Below are 18521 nucleotides of genomic sequence, written 5' to 3'. Positions count from 1 at the left end.
GTGGTCTTTTCAGCTGTGGCCCCTTGTTTACGGAATGCCCTCTGTAGAGAGACCCACTTGATGCCTACTTTCATGTATTTCGGCATCAGGCAAAGATTGTTTTATTCTCACAGACCTTTACAATTCAAGACTTTCAACCCATCCACGCTCTGCCTGCCTTGTACTGGATAGCTGACCACCTCCAAGTTTGGAGGCGGCTCAATATCCCGATAGGATTGCGCCCTTAGGAAATTACAGAGCACTTCTGGTTTAATTCACACATGCCACAAACACGGTTTTCAGTTACAATGAAGATGTTTGCATAGCATATCTATTCAGGTCTATTATTTCTTCTTCTTTTAACCCCACTGTTTCCAGGCACAATTTGAGACTTTAAGGTAAAGCCACAAAAACAACTGTCTAAGATCTGAGACGTTCTAGACAGAAAGTAGCAAACAGTTTTTCAAAGAGGAGTCTCAGGGTTATTTATTACCCTGGGCAATCTGAGAAACAGAGAGAAGAGATCCTTGTTCAACTGCAAGGGGCTCCAGCCACATGCCAAGGATCTAACAGGACTGGAAAACTCCACAGGGGAGGCTGTCAAAACAAACTCAAGCTCAGGAAACAGTAGCCAAGGAGCACGACTTCCATTAGAATAATGCTTTGGGATTTCAGCATTGAGCTAGGAACAAAAGAGGAAAAAAAGACTATTCTTCTCTCCCTCTGCTATTCTCAGAGGAAGACCAATTTCCTTGTTTTTCTCATGCCACCTACCTGGGGCCCATAAATAACCAGACCAATTGTGCACCTACTCTTGCCAAAGCCCAGTTCAATCCCGAAACAGTTCTTGAACCAACAGCTTCACTCAGTGTGAACACCAAGTTGTCTTTAAAGCCATTGGAAGGGATTGATTTCCCTTTTGTGGGCTAACAGAAGTATGACGGCAACCATAAGGACATGGCAGCTGCCTTACCTTTTAACCCACAATGCCACTGAACAGAATGTCCAGGGCATTGCATTTTGGGGAACTGCAGCTACACATCAGATGACACCCTGCCTAGGGCCCACACTGAGTGGCACCTACGTAATGCAAAACAGAGGTAAACAGAATGATGCTACAAAACATTACTTTAGGGGGCATGTATGATACTTAGTTCAAACTTCAGGATTTCTCAATTCTCTTGTCTTCCTCCTTCTCCTCTTGTTGTTGTTGTTTTTTAACCAAAGCAGGCCCAGGCAAGCTACAAATCAGAAGAGCAGATGGAGAGAAGCTACTTAACACTTTTGCCTCCTGCTATTTTCCAGCTCAGAATCACCCTCCTCAAGCTTTTTTCCCATCTACACAGGGAAGATATAGAGAAGCTAGTGTGGCTGGTGGTGGTGGTGGGGATTGTGGCATGGTAAAACTAGCTCTAGGTTGCCTTCCCCAACCTGGTGGTCTCCAGATGTGTTAGACCACAGTCCCCATCATCCCAGCCTGCTGTATCCAACTGATCTGGAGGGCACCAGGTTGGGAAAGGCAGCTCTACTACTTACCTGGAAAAAGAGTCTATTAAAGGTGCAATCCTGTGCATGTTTAGAAGGAGAAAAGCCCTACAACTCCCAGCATGCCCCAGCCAGCATGGCTGGGGCATGCTGGGAGCTGTAGGGCTTTTCTCTCTCTAAACATGCATAATATTGCGCCCTAAGTAACTCAAATCAAGCTCTTGTTAGGGTTTGAAAGCTGATTTGGGATCAAGCTTCCTTCACAAGAGGCTTAAGGGCACAATCCTATGCATGTTTAGACACAGACAAAGCCTACAACTCTCAGCATTCCCCAGCCGCATGCTGGGAGCTGCAGGCTTTTCTCTCTCTAAACCAGGATTGCGCGCTAAGAGGCTTACCGGCTGCTGAATCTCATGTGATCTAGGCAGTGGCAGTGGCCTTACTTCCTCCCTGCAAAGAGCAGCTGGAAGGGGAGGATCCGAAGTTCTATGCAAGGTTTTATATCTGTAGCAGGAGTTAGACAGAGGGAAAAGATCAAAGGTATGCAAGCGGGCAGTAGCTAACAACCTTGATTATTTGTTTCGCATGGCTGCAGTTGCTACTGCTGGGAGTTTTATTTGTGGTATATGTGTATGTAAGAGGTGGGGGGTTGTGCTGCTGAAGTGGAATAAAGCAGATTATTTGATTTTGTAAGTTCTGGTTTATTTTGAGTCCAGCCTAACTGCAGGATATCCACCACGCCCATAACCCCCTCCCTGCTAAAAATAAATAAATAAAATAAACATGGGGAGGGTGATTTTGAGCTGAAAAATTAAGCAGCCCCTCCCTATCTTTTCCTTTTTTCTGTTCAGATGTATCCTGCCTCTGCTACTTTGGAGCAAAATAAAATGGCTATTTTAAAGATTATTTACCCCTGCATGAACCCTAAGATTGACTCCTAAGATTGGCTACTGGGTCCCTGCTCACATGCCCACCAGTAAGATCTATCAGGCTGGTGGGCACAAGAGACAGGGCCTTTTCTGTGTTGGCCCCATCCTTATGGACAATTCTACCACAGGATGTGTGTGTGACTTCCTTAATGACTATTTTGACATGGGCCTTAAAGACTTGGAAGTTGCAGACTGCTTTTAAATTAATGGAAGCCAATCCTTATTTTACAAACTAGAGTTTTCACTATTGCTGTTCATTTGAGTGTTTTATGCTGTTATTTTAGTTAACTGCATTTTATATTTTATTGCTTTGAATTTTTATCTTGTAAACTACCTTGAGGAGACTTCATTTCGAAAGGCAGTACATATATATTTGAAAGAAAGAACCCCAACAATTTGTAGGGGAATTAATAATTGCACTTTTCATAAAGTATAGTGTGAACCAAATCTTTCAGAGGATTTGGAACCTGTTTTTATTGGAATCTAATTAATCCAGGTTCTCCTATATGTATGCATATTTATGAATGTCATATTTTGCAATTATGTATACATATTATTTTAATTTTCACTGGCTTCTTCTGTCCTTGGGGCTGATGGTTTAGTATGCAAACATTCTTTCTATGCAAGTTTCCCAGTGAAAGAAAATTATCTTTATATAGACTATCATTTATGTCTCACTGAAATGCAAGATTAATTTTACAATCTTCAAGCAAATTGCTGGAGATAGAGGACATCCTGAGCCTTTTCTAAATTTAATCAGAGCTCAGTTTTTACCCACTACAGGAAAGGTTTTCATAATGCTGGATTGTGTTTATAAAAAGGAAAGGTCCTAGCCAGTCCCAGGTGGGCCTCAACTCTCATGCAGAGGTAACTGCAGGGAAAGCAATTCAAGCAATTCATCCAGGGCACTGCATGTGATCAGGGAGCTCAATTTTTAGTGTCTGGCTTCCTGTGGCTGAGATGCTGGGTTGGGTCAGGATCTTGTAATGGGAAAGGAAAATGGCTCAGGGATGGAATTAAGGCTGATAAAGACACCAAAAGCACTGTATCACGAAGAGGGGGAATTCCACAAATGTACAAAAGGAAAAAAGAAAATAAGTAATTTATAGCACACTCCTGTGCATATTTACTCAGAAATCAGCCCTGCTATGAAATGCACTCCCTGGGGTTTCCAACATGGTGCCTGTGGGAACCAGTGTGCCCACAGTCACCTCCCTTGGCACCTGCCAGGTTCCCTGCCCCTCCTTATTTTTTTTTATCTTTAAATTTGTATTTTGTTTTATTTTGGTATGTTGCAAAGCAAAGTGCTGCCTTCCAGCTCCATCTTTATTTGAACCACCCAGAGAGCTTCAGCTATTGGGCAGTATAGAAATGTAATAAATATGCAAATAAATCTGGGTTCAAAAGTGTGGTTTTGTGTTTTGGCGATCAGACCCCCCACCTCTGCCTTCCTGAGCAAGTCACTTTTCTTTTGGTCTCACCAGTTTGCCTTCTGGGAAATGAGTGTTTGCCATGCCCACCATGGTAACCATTTTACGAATGGGCAAGCCTCCTGACATGGCAGCCATTTTGTGAGAGCACCCACAACCCTTTTTCGACATTCCAAATGTCCTACAGCTCCTAGCATTCCCCAGCCAGCTATGGTGGCTGGGGAATGCTGGGTGGTATAGGATTTTTTTCTGTCTAAACATGCATAGCAATGTGCCCTCAGGATGGTAAAAACATAGTATTAAAACAGTAAGCAACTGAGTGGCCATGAAAAACAAAAAGTGACGGGCAGCATTTGGATAATATAGAGAGGCAGGAGGGCCCTGACAAACATCTGTTTGGCCGCATGCATTGCTCCCTATTTGTGGTGCTGATGCTTGGCGTGGCACCTCCATTTTACGGTCTCCGAGTGCTTCAGATCAAGCCATGTTCTCCAATCACTTCCAGCTTCTTCTTTCCGGCCACGGTTGTTCTCTGCCTTCCTAACCCTTCCAGTTCCTCAAGCTGAGGTGTATCTTTTTATTATTAAATTTATATCCCCCCGTATTTTCCTCTTGCAAGGAACCCAAGTTGGCTGACATGGCCCTCCTCCTCTCCATTTTATCCTCATAACAACCCTGTGAGGTAGGTTAGGCTGAGAGTCAGTGGCTGGCCCAAAGTCACCCAGTGAATGTCATGGCTGAGTGGGATCTAGAACTCGGATCTCCTGAGTCACAGTCCAACACCCCCGGCATTCCCCAGCCAGCCAGGGTGGTTGGGGAATGCTGGGAGTTTACCACATCAGCTCTCTCACTGCACCGCACAGCTCTCTGGGTTCTGGGTGTCATCCCACACACATGCACGCACACACTTAGGGCATAATCGTATGGATGTTTAGACAGAAAAAAGTCCTACAACTCCCGGCATTCCCCAGCCAGCATGGTTGGCTGGGGAATGCTGGGAGTTGTAGGACTTTTTTTCTGTCTAAACATCCATACGATTGCACCCTTAGTTACTTTAAAGGTCCACTCCCTCTGTCACCCTTGAGGCCCTCTGTCAGAGCTTTTCTTTTCAATGAACCCTTCTCCACAGAGCCAGTGTGAACCCAAATGAAAGAGTTCACCCTGCGGGACTCAGGATGAACATGCAATGTGCAAGCCCATGATACATGAGCAAGCGTAAGAAATGCCCCCAGGTTTCATCCATATTTCTATTCTACTCCCACCATAGCAGTTCATACCCTTTTCTTTGCCCTTGCCATCTTTCACATGGTACCACTGGATGTTCTAGAAGAAGACCCCTACCCACGGTGACCCACCCCATCCCTGTCGAACCATTTACCTCTGACGAACACGTATAATTTGGCCTTCAGTTCTTCATTCAAAGGGAGGTTCTTGTAATGGCACGTGACGTATCCGGTGTCGTTGGTGACAGCTTGGTTGACCACAAGACTGGTGCAGGTCTGCCACAGCCTGTCTGAACACTTCTGCTTGGTTACATGCCACCGCTTGTCATCTGTGGGTCGGTCGTCTCCCCAGTACCATGTCAAACCGTGTGAGCCCCTGTCAACAGAACGTATTGAAATACAGAGTCGGTCTTAGTCTTCAGGCATAACTGTGCATGTATGGCTAACCTATATTTCAGCCCTCTTTCCGGGTGGAGTGTGTGAATTGTGTTACATCAATTCTAGCTCAGCCATGCTGGATGCTGGTATATTTTCCTAGTGCAATTGATGTTCCCCTTTAATGAACTGGATCCCATGTATCTGAGGGCAGCATTCCCAGTCCTATGGTCTGATTGACATTTGAGGGTTTCTCCTCAGGGAAGAACACAGCCAGGAGACAGAATCCACGGGGCAGGCTATCTTATGAGGTTCCCTCATCCATTCTCCTCCTCCCCACAGCTCCATTGGGTGCCCTCTGGGCACCAGACGATGCTACACTCTTTTGCAGGCTAACCCGGTGCCCTCTTCTGCCCTCACTAGTTGCCATCCCTTGACCTACCAGGCATAACCTCTGAGTGCTCAGATTCTGCTACACGTGCTAGGAGAGCATCTTTGTACACATGTTCCTACCAATTCTTTGAGATCTGTTGGGAGAGGCCTTGCTCCCCATTTTGCCTCTTACCCAAGGAGCAGGGCTGCTCTGTGATGACCCCCCCCCCACAGCTTTACAGAATTCACTCCCAAGGGGCTTCTGCCTGGCTACCTTTCTACCTAGCTTCCATCACCAAGTAAAAACATACCAGAAAACCTTTCCTGTGGTCTGAAGCTAATGGCCATGAAGAGCAGTCAGGATTGTACCTTTCCTGTGGTCTGAAGCTAATGGCCATGAAGAGCAGTCAGGATTGTACCTTTCCTGTGGTCTGAAGCTAATGGCCATGAAGAGCAGTCAGGATTGTACCTTTCCTGTGGTCTGAAGCTACTGGCCATGAAGAGCAGTCAGGATTGTACCTACTGCTGCTCTTTAGTTGGAATTTGTGTTTAGATTGTTTTGTATGTACATTCAGTGATGTAGTGGTAAATTTTGAAGTGCAAGCCCTCATCGTGACAGTTCCCAGAATCACGCTCCCAAAGAGAGGCCAAAAAGGTAGGCCGCTGTGTTGATGCATATCAGCAAACCAATTCTAGCAGTTTTCATCTCCACCAGGAGCAGGTCTTTTGTAAAGCTAATGGGTCTTAATTGCCTATTCAACATCAGGCCACCTCAAAATACTTTGCATTACAGCAGGGGTAGCTCACAGCTATATATTGTTGCTGAGAAAATTCATCCTCCACCCCCAGTGACTGTGAGGATTGCAGCTAAGCTCAGAGGGAATGGGGAGGTCTGAGAGGGATGGCAAATGACGTCAGCATCCCTGCTAATAAAAAAGTGCTGGCACTGCCTCGGTGTGAACCCTGGCTCCACAGCACCACTGCATACATTACATTATATGCTCATACATTTTACTGGTTGTGTTTTTGGTTTTGTGGTGTGTAATTGTATAATGATGTTAATATTGCACACCGCTTTTAGTTCCGTTGAAGGAGAAAAGTTGGTAATAACTGCTGTCTCTTTTTCCTGGAATAGGTACCCTGTCACTATTCTCTGTGATTTCAACTTCTTTAAAGAAATCTGTCATTGGCGAGTGACTGCTGAAGTTGATTTGGGAGATAAGTTAAAAGTTTTTTCAAAACTTCAGGGAGGTTAAGGTGAGATTGTTCCCACCTTTCTTCTCCAATACAGCAATGTTCTTAGAAGCAATATTGATTCTGGAGGAAAGGTATGATTATATTCCACTGTGGTGGAACAAATAGTGCCTGTTGAAGTAGCTGGAAACGTTGCTGTAAAAATGCTCAAAGACACTACAGGAAAAACACACTATATATTTCTTCCAAATTATATTCAAATCTATTTGTTTCCATCTGTGTGTGTGTGTGAATGAGAGACAGAGAGAGAGAGGAGGTGGGGAAAAAGAGAGAATTGAAGGCGTCACAGAGATGTGATTCGGGGCTGACAGTGACACATTTTCACACATGAGGATTAAAGCATTTTTACTGAGTCTATAGCTTTATTCACATGTTAGAAAATATGTGGAGGGGCAGTGGGATTGTGCCCACTCTCTCTTGTTCCTGTACCTTTAACTGCAGCTGACACAAATCATGCAGCTATAACCTTTCCTAGCATGAAGACAAATTGTTGCGAAACCCTTCACCTGCATAATGTCTTCATGTCCGTTGCTGTGGACTACAGAAGAGCAGGCTCAGGAAAAAGATGGCAATTCCAGTGGTGCAGGTGACGTAGGTAATTTTGGACTCTGGGCTAGGCTTCATGGGGGTGGGTCGGTGGGCTCTTCAAGTGGCAATGTGTATTATTCCACTTCCTTCAAAATGTGTTAAGCCAGCCCTGCTGCATTTGGGACCCTTCCTGGTCATTCTGCTAAGCGGGGTCCTATACCTCTGTCCTGAGGTCCTGCCCCGATGTTCCCACTGGGCAACTCTACTGGGAAGGGACCGTTGGAAGGCAGAGAACCATGGCGTGAGAGAGCTGAAGGGGAAAGAAAGTTGCCAGATTCAGAACTGAAGAGTTTCCTGTGCCTTTAAGAGGCACAGAATAGAACATTCCACAAGGCACCGCTTTGCCCAGTCAGAAGTGAATAGACACATTTGTCAAAATTCTTGCTTCTATACATTGTTGTTGTTGTGATGTACAAGCACAGGGGCTCCCTAAGATCGAAACTATATGGGATGCCCAGGAGATCTGTAAATAGATCTCCTAATATCTTTCTTTGCTTTGAAGGAGCCTGTGTGTGGAGAGAGTGTGGGAGCGAGAATAGGATCAGGGCCACAGAGCTGATAGAGTGGGGATTCCCTGACCAAAATCTACACCTGAATGTGCATTTAGCCATAGGGTTGGGAAATGATAGTTACTTGTATTATGTTTGCATAATGCAAGTATTTTGCAATTGATTCAGTTCACTCCATGTCACTGTGTATGTGTGTATATCAGTGGAGGCTGGTTGCTCCAATGTCAGTGGGGTGGTGAAACCCAGCACAGTGGCATTGGAGCCACCAGCCTCCACTGGTGCGTGTGTGACTTGATCATTGGTCCCCCACCCTGTCACATTGAATTTGTCTCTAGGTGTCTTGAAAGCCCTAGCAGAGTAGTTGTCCAACAGGCCTGAGGATGGGAGGAGAATTTAGGGATGAAGCAAATTTTTGTAGGGTTAGTTTTACACAGCAAAAACTTGCCAGAGGAGGGAGCAACGTTTTTTCTCCCCTAGCAAAAATAAAGTCACCTTTTGCTGCAAAACCTACCCTTTCCTTGGCTAGTGCTTTGCCAAGAGAAAGGGAGGGAGTACACTGTGGATCATGGCTTGCTCCCCTCTCTGTGCACCACCACTACTCCCCCCAGTCTCTGAGTGAATGCTGCACCAGAGACCCTGAGCCCAGGATGCAACCTCAGGGCTTTAGAGTCATAAGCAGCACTCTGACTTAGGGCTGGAAACTAACCAGAAGACCCGTGCCGTGGGGCAAAGTGCTCCCAAGAAGCAGATCCAGTGCCAGCTCCAGGTTTGCGAGGACCCTGGGCAAAGTGCTCTCTGGTGAGCCCTCTCCTCCAGTGGGCTCTGGTGGGTTTACCAGGTGGTGATGGGCAGTGGTGGAAGCAGATATGTGCCAAATAGCGCCGGACAGTTGCATCTAGCTGCCATTTTAATTACCCACAATGCCCCTGATGTAGCATTACTCTGGGGGCACTGTGGAGAATTAACATGGCAGCCATGGCAGCCAGAATCCCCATGGTTCTTGCATCATCAGGATGGAATATTTTAAGGGCCACACAAGGGCTCCCGCCGCTGCCATATGATGCCTGGTCCTGATGCTGACCCTGAGCAGTTCTTGGTAACAATCTGCCTGCTGCATGGGCAATGGCGTTCCTGACTACTGCTGTCTCTGATCTCTGGGTTGAAGCCGAAAGCTCTGTACTGGTTTCTCCTGGTTCTAAGAGGAAGAAGGAGATTGCAAAACAATAACACAGGTGTCAAGTGCACCTTTTCTTTTTCGCGTAGCTTTAGGAAAAAACAGGGCTCCTATAGCATATAATGCTCAGGTCACATGCCGATCAAGTTGCAATGAACTGTTGGTGTTCTGTTATAGCATTTGGATGATTCAAGTCTTTCTCCCCATTAAAAATAAGATTTGAAGCAAAATAAAAACCCGCGCACAGCAACTGTGTGACTTTAGATATTATTTTACACACAGTTGTCAGTGGGTGGGGGAAAAAAAATGCTTCAAAGAAGGAATGATCAACAGTCCAACTTCATGAGGTCTGGGTATCTCTGTTTTACAGCATACTTTGTATTTGGGCCTGTTCATTTGAAGGTATGACATGGCAGTTTATTTCTCTGTCTCATAGGGTAGACTGTCGCAGGGAGGAGGGGAAAGCAATTTGTTTCAAAAGTGAAAGGAAGGAAAGGACATTGATTATTCTCCATCCCAACATTTCTCAGATTGTAGGGACATGTTTGTACCACCATAATTTTCACAACAAGTGTCACTGCCTGAGTGTACACACACACACACACACACACACTAAAAAAAATCAGCCATTTTTCACCGCCCCTTGTATGCAGCATTCATTTAGAGTGTAATAATCTACTCCACAGATTTAAAAGCTGGGTGAGTTATTGTTCTTTGGTAAATATATACTAGGTAATCATAATTGTCGTACAATATGTTATCAGTAGTTCAAAATATTCCTTAGCAGCTGCAGTGTGAGTAATGGCAGGCTATATGCTGTATTGTGCCTTAGTGCCCATGCACAGTCATTTACACGCATGTTCACTAGAGACAAGATGCATCCACCCACCCACCCTTCCACAAATTAAGTTCTAGATGTTAAAATAACAATGGCAGAGGATCCCACGAAAAAAGGCATATAAGCGATTGGTTCAAAATTGGGAAAGGAGTACGACAAGGTTGCATATTGTCACCCTGCTTATTTAACTTATATGCGGAGTACATCATGAGAAATGCCAGGTTGGAGGAATCACAGGTCGGAATTAAGATTGCTGGGAGAATTATCAACAACCTCCGATATGCAGACGATACCACCCTAATGGCAGAAAGTGAAGAGGATCTCAAGAGCCTCTTGTTGAGGATGAAAGAGGAGAGTGCAAAAGCTGGTTTGAAACTCAACATTAAAAAAACGAAGATCATGGCATCTGGCCCCATTACTTCCTGGCATATAGAAGGGGAAGAAATGGAAGCAGTGACAAATTTTACTTTCTTGGGCTCCAAGATCACCGCAGACGGTGACTGTAGCCATGAAATTCAAAGACGCTTGCTCCTTGGGAGGAAAGCTATGGCCAACCTAGACAGCATAGTAAGAAGCAGAGACATCACCTTGCCGACAAAGGTCCGTCTAATCAAAGCTATGGTTTTCCCAGTAGTAATGTATGGCTGTGAGAGCTGGACTATAAGGAAGGCTGAGCGCCGAAGAATTGATGCTTTCGAACTGTGGTGCTGGAGAAGACTGTTACGAGTCCCCTGGACTGCAAGGAGGTCAAATCAGTCCATACTAAAGGAAATCAACCCTGAGTGCTCATTGGAAGGACAGATACTGAAGCTGAAGCTCAAATATTTTGGCCACCTAATGCGAAGAGAAAACTCTCTGAAAAAGACCCTGATGCTGGGAAAGACTGAAGGCAAAAGGAGAAGGGGACGGCAGAGGATGAGATGGCTAGATAGCATCACCGATGCAATGAATATGAACTTGAGCACACTCTGGGAGAGAGCGCAGGACAGGAAGGCCTGGCGTGCTATGGTCCATGGGGTCACGAAGAGTCGGACACGACTGAACAACAACAAAATTTGTCTTTAGGGGTTTAAAGCAGCTATTAGGCACAGTGACGAAGGGTCACTCAGATGCAGAGCTAATTAACAGCTTGAGATGCATCAGAGAGCTTTGGGTGGAAACAATATATTGTTCTTAACAATATATCAAAAGCAGCTGTAATCAAGCGGAGAGACTCTATGCACCAGAATCAAGAGAGATGCATGTGCATTGGCCCCCACTCAGGGCCAAATTACCTGTGATGCTGAGTGTGAGGCAGGCAGCCACATCTTCGTCTTTCTTTAATAGAGCATGCAGCGAAGGGAACTTTATCCCTTTCCTCCCTAGCCTCATCCCCCCAGATGAATCCCCACACCAAGAGGAACTTTTTTCTAAGCCTCATAGCTGCAGTGTGTGTGTGTGTGTGTGTGTGTGTGTCAGACAGAGAGCGAGAGAGAGATTTTCTCTTGATAGCAGCTGGAGAGGGAAGCAATAAACCTTCCCTCCCCGCATGCTACGGTCCCAATAATGTTGTAGTTCTGTGGTTTTATTGTTTTTAGTTTTGTTGTAATACCTCCTTTTGCTTTGGCGAGAACTTCAGAAGAGCCCTGCTGGATCAGACCAAGGGTCCATCCAGTCTAGCATTTTGTTCACACAGTGGCCAAGCAGCTGCCCACAGGAAACCCACAAGCAGGACATGAGTGCAACAGCACCCCCCCACCCATGTTCCCAGCAACTGGTGTACATAAGCTTACTACCTCTGACTCCTGCAGGTGCCATAGAGGCATCAGGACTAGTAGCCACTGATAGCCTTCTCCTCCAGGAATTTGTCTAACCACCTTTTAAAGCCATCCAAATTGGTGGCCATCACTGCATCTTGTGGAAGTGAATTCCATAGTTTAACTAAGTGCTGTGTGATGAAGTCCTTTCTTTGATCTATCCTGCATCTCCCACCAATCAGCTTCATGGGATGACCCCACTGGGTTCTAGCATTATGAGAGAGGGAGAACAATGTGGGATACAAACGTTTCAAACATATACATCTCCCTAACACTGTGGTCAGGGCTTAATTGTTCCCCAGATCTTAGTTGTTTGGGGAGAGCTGCTTATTTTGCTTGCATCATGCATACAAGTAGAATGCTCTGTTACACCACATATTCTAGGATGGATTTTTGCCTTTTCAGGGTGTTTCAACTTCCATGAGCCCAAATTCATACCTTGTCTAGGATTCCCCAGGCACTAGTTACCTGCAAATTATCGTGAAGGTGTCTCCAGCGTTGACTATAATATTGTCTCCAGTAAAGTTCAGTTCTGGTTTCATTAGTCTCATGTCCTTGGCAAGACCTGAGCCGAAGAAGATGAAATTACTACATATTAGGTGGAAACTCTATAGTTCAAATCTTTTTCGTTCCCTAAACTGGAGTGGATTGAGAGATGTTTGACTGTTATCATATCACAAGTGAAAATCGTTCACTTTCACGATTCAACTCTTATGATGACAAAGTGAGAGCAAAATATATGACAAAATATATCAGCAACATAATTTATTTGGCTGGCTTGGTAGTATTTGGCAATGACTGTAAATAAGAAGCCTCTCTATTAATTTTCTTTTCATTCCCATGTCATGAAGGCCAGTTCAAGTACATCATTGTTGAGTCATTTGCTTCTATTTCATGGTGTGTTTCAATAATGTGAATGTTGCATGACATAGGAACTGAAATTTCTAATCTCATCACTCAGATTTTGAATGACATTTGAATAAGAAATTTTATCTCAGCGTTTGAAATTTGACTGCAAATTGAGATTTTAGATGTCACTTGTTGACTTATTTGGTTAATCTGCAATGATGTTTGCCAAAATTAAAACAAGTATGGATATATTGTAAACAGTCACTTATCAAATATCTTAAATATCATTTCACGTCAGCTATCAAATACTGACAAATAGTCTATAGCATTGATTCAACTGACAGTCAAATATCAAATACTAAAATAAACAAAGCAAAATATCATACACAGAACTTAAATATTTGTTAAATATTATCATAATATAATATAATATAATATATTAGCTTGTCTTCAACTGGCTAGTTTGGATGCAGAGGTGGGTTGCACCTTTACTTAAGATAGGGTAAATGAAATCCACAGTTATTTATTTATTTGTTGCTTGATTTAAGGCTGTATACATAGTAAAAATACCAGAATATTAATCACAGAACATAACAAAATAACTGTTCAATCAAAACCACATGATACCTCCTTAAAACCGAGCAGTAGCAAATAATACATCAACAACAATTAAGAAAAGCAACTAAATAAAAGGCAGACTGAAATAAGCACATTTTATTTATTTTATCTTTAAAATTTAACTTGTATGTCCTGGGGGAGAAAGTTCCATAATTCTGGGACCAGCACCAAAAATCACAATTTTGTCTTTTAAAACAACAAATTTTATGAGAAAGGAAAAGAAAGAGGGGGTTAAGCAGAAACAGTGGTGACATGAAGAGAAAGAAGGAGAAAATGTATGGGACGGGGGTGGGTGGGGGCGGTGATAGGGAGAATCAGAAATACATATATAGTGAAAAATGAGAAGTCAGCCATGCAACGGGCTCGGGTTAAAAGGTTAGTCCCACTCTGACAAGGCAGATGAACTACTGCTCTAGATACTCAACAAATATCTATAGAATATTTAGCATTAACATCTATAGAGGAGAATTCTGAAGAAAAGGCTTGGTTGCAAACCTGGACTTCAGATATACACAGGATGGACTTGTACTTTTGGAAAATACAAGGCAGGTGAGCTGAGCTGATAAATTTAACTAGAATGTTCTTGCAGAGATGGGAGACATATAGCTGCCACTAACACACGGCCTGCCATCCGGCAAGGGCCGTAATTTAGCACCGTGGGCAACATCTTAAGTCATGAGGTGGTTAATAAAATCCTTACAATAATGGACTTTGGGACTCATAAAGTTCAGATTCATTTCCAAAAGGTCCCACTGTCTTTGAACTAGAGAGAGTTGGTTGCATCCTCATTCAATTCAGGCTGGAGAGAAAGGACAACAGGTTTTTCTTCAGAGAGCCGCATACATTTGTCTCTTCTCAGACAGGTTTGATAGGGTTTTATCATGCTTAACCCCAGCATTGAGAGACAGTTTGGTGCACTGGTTAGAGCAGCCTTCCCCAAGCTGGTGCCCTCCAGAAGTGTTGGACAACAACACCCACCATCCCCAGGCAGCACAGCCAATGGCCATGCTGTTTGGAGGGATTGTGGGCATTGTAGTCCAACACATCTGGAAGGCACAACTTGGGGAAGTCTCAGTTAGAGCATCAAACTGGAATCGAAGACACCTGGGCTCAGATCCCCATCAGCCATGAAGCTCACTGGATGTCCTTGGCCAGTCACGATCTACCTCACAGGGTTGTTGTGAGGATAAAATGAGGCAAGGGAGCATTGAGCTTCCTGGAGGAAAGGCATGATATAAATGTAATTAATAACAATAGGCCATCCCTAGGGATGAGCGAATCAGCAAAAGTTGAGCTCACCAAAGTCCTTCGAATTGCGAGCTTTTGTTTTCCTTCCTCATGAAAATATTTTTATTTATTTATTTATTTATTTATTTCATTTCTATACCACCCAATAGCCGAAGCTCTCTGAGTGGTTCACAAAAATTAAAACCAACAAGCACACAGTAAAACAATATAAAATATAAAAACATTAAAACCACAATAGAACAATAGAACCAGAAACCAGTGTAAAACCTAGCAGCAATGCAGAGATTTAAAATACAGATTTAAAACAACAAAGCTACAAGTCTAGAAAGCTAAAATGCCTGGGAAAATAAAAAGGTCTTCACCTGGTGCCAGAAGGAATACAATGTAGGTGCCAGGTGAAAATCATGCATATTTTCTCAACAGTACTCATCAATTATGCACATCTTTCAAATGTACACATTTTTCTCCCATTCATTAAAGCATATTTGTCCGAGATACAGTCAGAACTCTAAAGGATTGCTCTTTTACAGTTCTGACTGAAACCTGGAGTGAATGCATCGCCCTCCTGACATCGGGGCCACCTGCCTCCACTAATATTGTTCCCTTCTCAGCATCCTGTCGAGATTGCACCTGTGCTGCCTGTGGATAGGATCGGGTTGCTTGGGTGAATTCTGGCCCAGTTTTCTTTTTTTCTGACAGTGACTTCAACAGGAATCCCCCAGTCCCCATGCTGTACAGGAGGTTCCTTCAGCCAGGTGCTACTTGGATGAAGCTCTTTCGGTATTCCGGACTTGACAGAGGACAGGCCATGTAGCTTCAGTGGTTCATTGTACCAGTTCTTTCCCCGTGCTGTGAGCCGGCTGTGAAGTCACTGAGCCCAGCATGATGGTATTTGCTCGGTAACGTAGCATAATACCTTAGGCACAGTCTTGGCTGGCAATCCGGTTCACTTGGAGCTGCTGTTTTAACCCAAGAGACGGGTAAGCGGCGTGGAGCTTTCATAATTCGTCAAAATGTTTGCAGAAGGAGGAAGAGAAAGGTGTTTTTCGATTATAGTGTTTGTATTACACAGCTCCTTTCACAGAGTTTGCTATGGCTTCACAAAGCTGAGGAGAAATGATAAACCGAGAGTGTACCGTAGATGTTTTCTCTCCTGTACCTCAACATGGCAGCCCAGTGGGTGAGAAAACTATGACCATACACCGGAAACACATTCAACTGGAGGCAGGGATGGACTGTGGCTAAAAACATGCTATGGAGGGTTTCTCACAATGCATAGCATATTTATAACATGTGGGGAGCAGTGTACAATTCAGAATATTAATTGTATTTATTTTATCAAAGAGAACCAGAAAGTTTAAGCAGCTTGTTTTTTTATGCAGGGAGGGAGAGTTGATCAAATCCAGCCAGGGCCGGCTGCAGGCTTGAGGGGCCTCGGCAAAGCGCCCTCCGGTGGGCCGCGCTCTACGTCAATGCCTACCCTCCCCAGTGCGTCTACCTGGCAGCCATGGCAGCGCTCTGATGGAGCCGCCATTTTAATCTTCTGCAATTCCTCTGATGTAGCGTCCCTCTGGGGGATTGTGGGAAATTAAAATATTGCCACCCAGACCCCCACTGGGATGTGCCATTTTAATTTCCCACAATGCTCCAGCGTGATATTACATCAGCTCCCAGACCCAGCTGCCCAGTGCAATAATTTGTTTAAGTGGCGGCGGCGGGGGGTGGGTGGGGGGGAGGCAGCAGCGGCAGTGGGCCCTGGGGCTCTGGCAGCAACCCAAGGGTGCCATGTGCTGGGGCTAGGCCTGAATCAGGCCTCTGAACATGTCAGCCTTTGCTCTTAAGTGCTCAGCTCATGCATTGCCCTAGGCTTTTTCTACACTTTATTATCACAAACACTTGAGGTCCAGCATTTGCACATGCAAATGGACTTTGCTGACCTTGCTAAAGTGATGGGAGGTAAACTGGAAAGTTCTGTTAGTGGTGGCACATCTGTTATGACAAATGGACTTCCCTGTCCTTGCTAAAGTGATGGGAGGTGAAATGGAAAGTGCTGTTAGTGGTGGTGGTACATCTGTTATGACTAGGCTGACCATACGTACCGTTTTAAACGGGACAGTACCGTGTTTTTCATATTTCCCGACCATCCCGTTGTTTTAATATAAATATCAATTTTGTCCCGTTTTTAATTTTTTGTAAAAAACTGAACGCGTTTATCATAAGGCTCTATGCTAATCAATGCGTGCAGTGAAACTACTAGTGTGACGAAAGAGGAAGTTCCGTTTCCTTTATCCAGCCAGGGCCAGGCTTCTTGAGCTAGCGACGATCAGACGCCGCCCCCTTGCTTATCTGCAGTGGCGGGGAATTCAAGAGGCGGTTGCTGAGCCCCATTCAGTGTGTGGGAGCCAGGAGGGTGAGTCTTACTGTTATTTCTACCATTGTTCCGCCCAGCATTACTTTTTCATGAATACGGAATATTACATAACCCTGTCCCGTTTTTGTCATCCCAATATCCCGTTTTTGTCTCAAGGAAATATGGTCAGCCTAGTTATGACGTGGACGCATGTGCAAGCCGCCCCTTGCTGTTACGCTCATAACGAACATGATCAGATGCAGGAGACGCCCTGCAGGTGCCAGATCTTGGAATGAAGACAGGGAAGCGTTGGTAGCAAACCAGTTGTCAGGACGGCTGCTTGACCCCCTGCGCCACCACAATTGCACCTGAAATGTGCTGCATCGGTTTACCCTGCAGCAGCCTGTCCTGCACTCCATCAGAAGTCAAGAGGATGGATGAAGTTTGGGTTACACTGTCCCTAGAAATCTGTTCTGGATACGGAACATATCCAGGACATAGTATATAAATATTGTAAATAAAATAAATAAATAGAATAAATAGAAAGGCGTCATTTCAGGGCCGTCGAGCCTCTTTCAGCCCAAGGGCCCTAGTTCAAGTTCAGAAAAGCTCTTGAGGGCTGCATTCCAGCGGTGGGCGTGGCCAAAGGCAAAAGGGGCGGGGCCAGAAATGCTAAAAATACGAACACCTCTTACCTTAAAGCTCTTGCTGCCGGCGACTAAGCCTTTGGAGAGGCGTTTCTACTCTTTAGAATGGGGAAAAAGAAATCCTGTACAAAGGCTGGGAAACCAGGAAATGGTTGGTGGTCAGGGGAAAGCAGATTGGGTTGGATTGGGGCCCCAAGTGGGCCTGATTTGGTCCATGGTTCAACAGCTCTGGCATAATTGTCTTCAAATACGATTCCAGTGGCTCAAAATATATCTTAGCAGCTGCAATGTGCTAAGCAGCTGCAATGTGCAATGCGCACAGTACCTTACTGGCTTCACACAACACACTAACCCACACTCAGTGGGTGCCTGTGGGTTGTTTCTGAACTGTGGGTTGTTTGTTGAACTGCGGGTTAGCATGTTGTCTGAACCCAGGACATTTTCTGAGAGATGGCTTTGCAGTGTGGCTTATTTTTCTCAAACAAACCACCTTGAGAACCTATGGTTTGTCATGGGGTTGTTCAGGGTGGTTAACAAGCCACACTGTATGGTCAACAAGCCACCTTGTGGAAAATGTCCTGGGTTCAGACAACACACTAACCGTGTTAGTTAACACAGTTAACCACACTAACACAGCTCAACAACAACCCACACTCAACCACTGAGTGTGGGTTAGCATGTTGTGTGAACAGCCCCATAGTGTCCATGTGTATGCATTTACACACATGAGTACTATAGAGAAGACACATTCTGCTCCATGCTCAGGAATTTGACCTTGAGACACTGAAGGCGGGGGGCAGGGGCTGAACTCTGAAGAACAACCATGCTAGCAGTTCACTCTAACAACATTTTAACAA

At 44.6% G+C, this 18521-nt stretch overlaps 1 protein-coding gene across 1 annotated transcript in view; it reads right to left on the bottom strand.

Annotated features, from left to right (window-relative positions):
• Window positions 1–18521, bottom strand: part of LOC146338631 (vascular endothelial growth factor receptor kdr-like) — a 292764-nt gene that overhangs the window by 182058 nt on the left and 92185 nt on the right. Inside the window, exons 2-3 of the mRNA XM_084814171.1 lie at window positions 12421–12517; window positions 5202–5422 (exon numbers count right to left, since the gene is read on the bottom strand). Coding sequence (XP_084670297.1) covers window positions 5202–5422; window positions 12421–12517 — 318 coding nt within the window. The remainder of the gene's footprint in view (window positions 1–5201; window positions 5423–12420; window positions 12518–18521) is intronic.

This window comes from Heloderma suspectum, chromosome 9 (genome assembly GCF_057233095.1).
Source record: "Heloderma suspectum isolate Gila_16-S chromosome 9, 16-S_ref, whole genome shotgun sequence".
In the NCBI taxonomy this organism is placed as follows: domain Eukaryota; kingdom Metazoa; phylum Chordata; class Lepidosauria; order Squamata; family Helodermatidae; genus Heloderma; species Heloderma suspectum.
Note: the sequence above shows the minus strand (reverse complement) of the source record. Positions and strands in the feature narration are given on the sequence as shown.